The sequence below is a fragment of the Mchenga conophoros genome, linkage group LG4 (genome assembly GCF_057382185.1).
Source record: "Mchenga conophoros isolate Kocher_MC1m ecotype Shallow Benthic linkage group LG4, M_conophoros_male_GT1.1, whole genome shotgun sequence".
In the NCBI taxonomy this organism is placed as follows: Eukaryota; Metazoa; Chordata; class Actinopteri; order Cichliformes; family Cichlidae; genus Mchenga; species Mchenga conophoros.
The window spans coordinates 4312704-4319563 of NC_140529.1; the positions used below are offsets into that span (position 1 = coordinate 4312704).

The 6860-nt window shown below is 42.1% G+C and overlaps 1 protein-coding gene across 1 annotated transcript; it reads left to right on the forward strand.

Moving 5' to 3' along the window:
* Positions 1-234: 234 nt before the first annotated feature.
* LOC146575330 (uncharacterized) lies at positions 235-3637 on the forward strand. Its single transcript, XM_085269963.1, has 4 exons — positions 235-503; positions 954-1119; positions 2091-2384; positions 3255-3637. The coding sequence occupies exons 1-4, from the start codon at positions 300-302 to the stop codon at positions 3635-3637; spliced, it is 1047 nt and encodes a 348-aa protein (XP_085126089.1). The 5' UTR covers positions 235-299.
* The last annotated feature ends 3223 nt before the right edge of the window (positions 3638-6860 follow it).

Consider the following 6860-nt stretch of genomic DNA (forward strand, 5'->3'; position numbering starts at 1 on the left):
ATTTTTTTTGTGATGTATTCTCATGTGTAAGACACTTGCTTGGCCACCCAGCTAATGTTAGTACTGCTCTATTTTAGCAATGTATCTTTTCTGTAATCAATTCAGGTTTTTTTTTTAACCCTATTCACGTAATTAACTCAATATTAACGACTTTAATCTCGTAATTGATTTTTTTTCTAAATATGGTGTAATACTGCCTCGTAACATAAGTTATTTCTTTGGTCATAAATTATTTTTGTAATCGTTTCACCAAAACAGACCTGAAATAATCCCTACATGTTCCATTTTCATTTGCAGAAATGACAAAGCCAAAAACCAAACCATGCCCTTCCTGTCAGGCCCCAAACACCTGCAACAGGAAGACATGCAGTGGATGCCTGGGCAGCCTGAACCTAAAGGAGGGATTGAAAAAGAAACAAGAACAGTTTAAAAACAGTAACTGGGCTGCCTCTGTTAAAAAAAACAGAAATGCGAGCAGGGTGGTTAATTCAGCCCAGTTGTCAGTAAGTTTAAAAGTTCTGATCTAATAAGTGGTTGGTCTGCTAGACAATTCTTTATTAATCACAGTTGTCAATGTTTTCTTGTATATCATGAAGTAAGAAACTAACAAGACATGTATATACACATAAAATATTAATTTATAAAAGAGCATAAATAAAAAAGTTATTCACATCAGAATAACATCATCACACTAAAGACATCCAACTAGAAAAAACTTGTTAAAAACTATTTTTATTTAAGCTACTTCTGATTTTTAATTTAATCGGCTATTAACTGAGAGACAAAACATTTCAAGATGGATTTTATCATACATTTACAGGTTTGGTCACCATAAATACTTTTTAACTATCGACAACAATAAAACAACAAAGATGTGAAACTTAAAGGTTTGTTATACATCCGTTTGCTTACATGAAAGACTGGCTGCATGTTTTTCTTTGTTGTTCTTGCAGGTTTCAAAGCTACATGCCCTGGGCTACCAACCAATTCTGTTTCTTGGACAGTTTGACCGTAAGGGCCGTATAGTAGGGGACGTGATCACTCAGATCGAACCAGCGGAAGGTGCTGCACGTGACATCCTCATGAAGATGAGGAAGCTTTATGAACACCTTCTGAGAAGTAAGATGTGCTTTGTCCATTATCTGTAACCAGGTGTCCTTATCAGGTAGCCTATCCTAGCTGTCTTTGGGTGATACTCATGGTACACCCTAGATAAGTAGGCAGATCATCACGGGGTACATAGAGACAAACAAGATGGTGAGGATGAGGATAGTTAACAGTCACCAGCTATTCTATTCTACTTACTCTATTCTGTTCTGTTCTATTCTATTATTCAGCCAAGTTTCAGACCAGTAACCTTCTTGCTGTGAGGTGACAGCTGCCCTACATGTCCTGTTGCTAACATGAAAATAGTGTTATATCTGCCTTATTACCTCCCCATGTGTCGGTCACATCACCAAAGCTAGCCATACTGAACCTCTGGTGTTACCCACCTGAACAATTTTGTATGTGTGTGTGTGTATAGTATGGTCTTTCACACTCATGTATATACAAATGTAATTTTAAAAATCTTCACAAAAACCAGACCTGATAATTCTCTTCGAGACTTTCTAGTATAACAAATGTTATATAATGTTACCAATATGAACACCAAGATTCTTAAATAACTTATATACTTCTTAAGAGGTCACCTGATTACCTCCCTGAGGTAGTTAGCATCACCATTGTACAAAACTCCTAAGTCACAGTACTAGCTTGAAGTGTCAAATGTTATTCACTACAAAGTCAGGAAAGTAGTGTCATCAGAGGAAAAAGTCATTATCTATCTGGATTTATAGTCACACTCATTAATTTTTTAATGTACAATGTAGAAAAGCACTACAGATGTCACACTACCCCCGAGGGCACTTGTACTGAATGATTTGGGTCAGTGAGTGTGTGAGATGACTTATTTGATGCCAATATTTACCAGTTGTATCTTTAGTAAAACTTAACTGAAAACATGCAAATCACTACTTATTATGTGTTTATGTGTACTGTACATTTTTTCAACCCATTTTAATGAATGTTTAATATTTAAAATTTTTCAGAATTACAAGCTTCACCTCCTGCTAAACGTTCTACACCAGCAGCTGGACCATCCTCTGCTGACAGTGTCGATGCTGGACCAGTCCCAGACCCAGAGGCTCTAAACCAGGAATTTATTCTTCATTTAGAGCCTGAACCAACATCTTCCCTCTGTCAGCCTCCTGCATCCTCCTCTTCATCTCTGCTTCCTCCTGCATCCTCCTCTCCAGCTCTGCTTCCTCCTGTATCCTCCTCTCCATCTCTGCTTCCTCCTGCATCCTCCTCTCCATCTCTGCTTCCTCCTGCATCCTCCTCTCCATCTCTGCTTCCTCCTGCATCCTCCTCTCCATCTCTGCTTCTTCCTGCATATTCCTCTCTGTCTCTGCTTCCTCCTGCATCCTCCTCTCCATCTCTGCTTCCTCCTGCATCCTCCTCTCCATCTCTGCTTCTTCCTGCATATTCCTCTCTGTCTCTGCTTCCTCCTGCATCCTCCTCTCTGTCTCTGCTTCCTCCTGCATCCTCCTCTCCATCTCTGCTTCCTCCTGCATCCTCCTCTCCATCTCTGCTTCCTCCTGCATCCTCCTCTCCATCTCTGCTTCCTCCTGCATCCTCCTCTCTGTCTCTGCTTCCTCCTGCATCCTCCTCTCCATCTCTGCTTCCTCCGGCATCCTCCTCTCTGTCTCTGCTTCCTCCTGCATCCTCCTCTCCATCTCTGCTTCCTCCTGCATCCTCCTCTCCATCTCTGCTTCCTCCTGCATCCTCCTCTCTGTCTCTGCTTCCTCCTGCATCCTCCTCTCCATCTCTGCTTCCTCCTGCATCCTCCTCTCCATCTCTGCTTCCTCCTGCATCCTCCTCTCCATCTCTGCTTCCTCCGGCATCCTCCTCTCTGTCTCTGCTTCCTCCTGCATCCTCCTCTCCATCTCTGCTTCCTCCTGCATCCTCCTCTCCATCTCTGCTTCCTCCTGCATCCTCCTCTCCATCTCTGCTTCCTCCTGCATCCTCCTCTTCATCTCTGCTTCCTCCTGCATCCTCCTCTTCATCTCTGCTTCCTCCTGCATCCTCCTCTCCATCTCTGCTTCCTCCTGCATCCTCCTCTCCATCTCTGCTTCCTCCTGCATCCTCCTCTTCATCTCTGCTTCCTCCTGCATATTCCTCTCCATCTCTGCTTCCTCCTGCATCCTCCTCTTCATCTCTGCTTCCTCCTGCATCCTCCTCTCCATCTCTGCTTCCTCCTGCATCCTCCTCTCCATCTCTGCTTCCTCCTGCATCCTCCTCTTCATCTCTGCTTCCTCCTGCATATTCCTCTCTGTCTCTGCTTCCTCCTGCATCCTCCTCTCCATCTCTGCTTCCTCCTGCATCCTCCTCTTCATCTCTGCTTCCTCCTGCATCCTCCTCTCCATCTCTGCTTCCTCCTGCATCCTCCTCTTCATCTCTGCTTCCTCCTGCATCCTCCTCTCCATCTCTGCTTCCTCCTGCATCCTCCTCTCCATCTCCACATCCTACATCTCCCTCAATTTCTACGGTGTACACCTCGGATGTCCCAAACAAAAAAAGGACAAGGAAAGGTTAGACGTTATGGTATTGTAAATGTACGAAACACATGACAGGTTCGTTAAGTTTGTTAAGATTTCTTTTTCTTAATTTTTGCATTTTTTCCAGTTTTACAGAACTCATGTAAATATTTCATTTGTTATTTTTCAGAATGCCGAAAACACCGTACACAGAAGATTTTCAAATATGAAGAGATAGTAGACAGGAGAGTTGTAAATGTAAGTAATTTAGCCTGCTGTTGTGCAGATTTGTTTGCGTCTTTGGACTTCCCAGATTTGAACTGTGCCTGACTGACTATCCATAAGCTTTTGTATTTGATGAATCTTCACTAATTCAGCCACTGAGTCAGGATTTCGCTCCAAATAGGAAATTAAATAAGAACAGACCACCTGATACGACCTGGTCGTGCTGCCTTCCTGATGTTTACGTTCTTTAAAGTCCTCCTGACATCATGCTCATTATGAGTTTTGGAGGTGGACATGGTCAACACTTTTAAGAGTAGGCATAAGACTTTACTTCTTTATAGAGCTTATAGTTAGGGCTGGTTCAGCTCAGCCCTTAGTTATGCTGTAATAGGACCAGACTGCTGGGGGTTAGTGTCCCCCCCCCCCCTCTCTCTCTGTCTCTTTCAGGGTTATGCAGGCTCAGTATTGGTTGAAGATGCAGTCACGTCTCCTTTTACTGAAAACTCTCCCCCTCTCCCTCACCACCATCTGTAAACATACATGTCTCAGTAATGCAGTTCATGCATGTTACTAACTAAACTTCTTCCCTGGAGTTTCTGTGCTCTCTCATCCAGCAGGTTCCGATGGATCGTGGCTGCTGCTGTGGTCCTGCTTGACGTCTGCTTCATATATTAATACTCTCTGACTTGATTTGATTAATTTATATTACAATGAAGGTGTATAAAGCATGACATGAATATAGAAGATATTTCATCCTAAAAAATTGTCATATGTCACAACCTAAATTGTCCTATTTTGTGTGTGGTTGTTGTTTGTTATGTTTTTCTCCTGACAGTGGCAAAGTGTGGGATGACACATGGGAACCTGCGCAGTTTTACACACAGTAAACCAGGCACCACAGGCCGCAGAGATCGCACAGTTCACAGCTTGTAGTTCAGCATAAAAGTTCAAAATAAAATATTTACTATACATTTCAACCAGTGTCAGTCTCTGTTTCACTCTCTAATTGTGGCTTAAGTACCTAACATATTCATGAATCTGATCGATCAATAATATCTTCCCTGCACTCGACATCTCATAGTTTTACATATCAGCCAACATTATTGTCTACATGCTCATAAATATAGAAGTGACTTGCTTATTATAACATATTACAAGGTAAAGTAATACTGCACTGCACGTATAGTAAGTAACACCTACTGTGTATGGGAGCCTAAAGCAAAGTTAACTGCACCAGTACCAGCTTCAGAACATATTGTATATTATATGTTTCTACCTTTTTGTAATATGTCATGTTTAGATGCAGTGACAATTGCACATTTGGAGTTGTGGTCATATGTGGTTTTTATATACAGGGTATTAAAAAAATTGACATTTTTTGCTATTTTTCTTGTTTGTTTGCACAATATTATTGTGTACATATTACATATGTAACATTATGGTTAATATTATTATTAGATATCAAAGATACAATTTGATTGAGGGTTTTCCTGTCATAATTTCAATAAAAATGCTATTACACACGTAAACAATAGGATCAAAATAAACTTTTAAAAAGTCTGTTGATCAAATGCTGATTTTCAAAACATTCTAGAGGAAAACAGAGATAAAATAATCTGAACAGTAACAGTGATTGTGGATGATGATGGAGGCTTGAATGGATTATTCTGTTTCAATCAATAGGTTCGTATCTATGACAATAATTTGATAAGTTTAACAGGTTGGTTTAGGCCTGGCAATACAGCAAATATTCACAAACTTTTGTTTTTGAAGAATGTTGATCTTTTTTGGGATGAAGCTATCTGGCAAAATGAGACAGCCCTTTAACCTCATCTGTACGTCTATCATGTGGCTGTGGTACTGGATTTTGGTTAGATGCATATGCAGGTTACAGCTGGGGAATGGCAGTATGTTGTGGATTGATTTGGCATGTTCAACCACTGTTACACCAAACTCTCTCACTTATAACATGATCAAGGCCTCTTACCCAGTGTCATGGATTCTCTGTAGTTTTGGGGACACGGGGCCAAAGTCTGAGGCAATAAGTCAGATCAAAGAAGGCAATGATTCTAAAATGGGAGTTTACTTATGTCATTGTATATATCCAGGAATATGTGCCTGAGGATAGTTGTGATGAAATCAATATTAAATCAAAGTATTCCTTAATTACCACAGCTGACACGAGTTCTCCATAGCTGCCTGCTGTCTCAGGATCTGTCTCCAAAAAGGACCAGGGAGCGCTAACATGTTATGTTCTAAACTGATGAAGAAAATGCACATTAAACATAGTATAAACTTACTGAGTGAAGTAATGTCAAGAGGATTCCTTTAGCTCCTATTGGGTTGGTTCCTTGATCAATGCAATACAGAATCATTAATCTGGTTTTATGTAATGTCCTCAAAACATGTCAAAATGAGGCTCACTAGTCTGTGTGGCCTCCACATGCCTGTATGACCTCCCTACAACACCTGGGCATGCTCCTGATGAAGTGGCAGATGCTCTCCTGATGGATCTCCTCCCAGACTCCAGGACTAAAGCATCTGCCCACTCCTGGACATTTTGTGGTGCAGTTGGTGGATGGAGCGAGACGTGATGTCCCAGATGTCCTCAAATGGATTCAGTTCTGGGGAATGGGCGGGCCAGTCCACAGCATCAATGCCTTCGTCTTGCAGGAACTGCTGACACACTCCAGCCACATGAGGTCTAGGATTGTCTTGCATTAGGAGGAACCCGGGGCCAACCGCACCAGCATATGGTCTCACAAGGGGTCTGAGGATCTCATCTCAGTACCTAATGGCAGTCAGGCTACCTCTGCCGAACACATGGAGGGCTGTGCAGCTCCCCAAAGAAATGCCACCCCACACCAAAACTGACCCACTGCCAAACTCATGCTGGAGGATGTTGCAGGAAGCAGAAGGTTCTCCACGGCGTCTCCAGACTGTCACAAGTGCTCAGTGTGAACCTGCTTTCATCTGTGAGGAGCACAGGGCGCCAGTGGCAAAGTTGCCAATCTTTGTGTTGTCTGGCAAATGCCAAACATCCGGCACGGTGTTGGG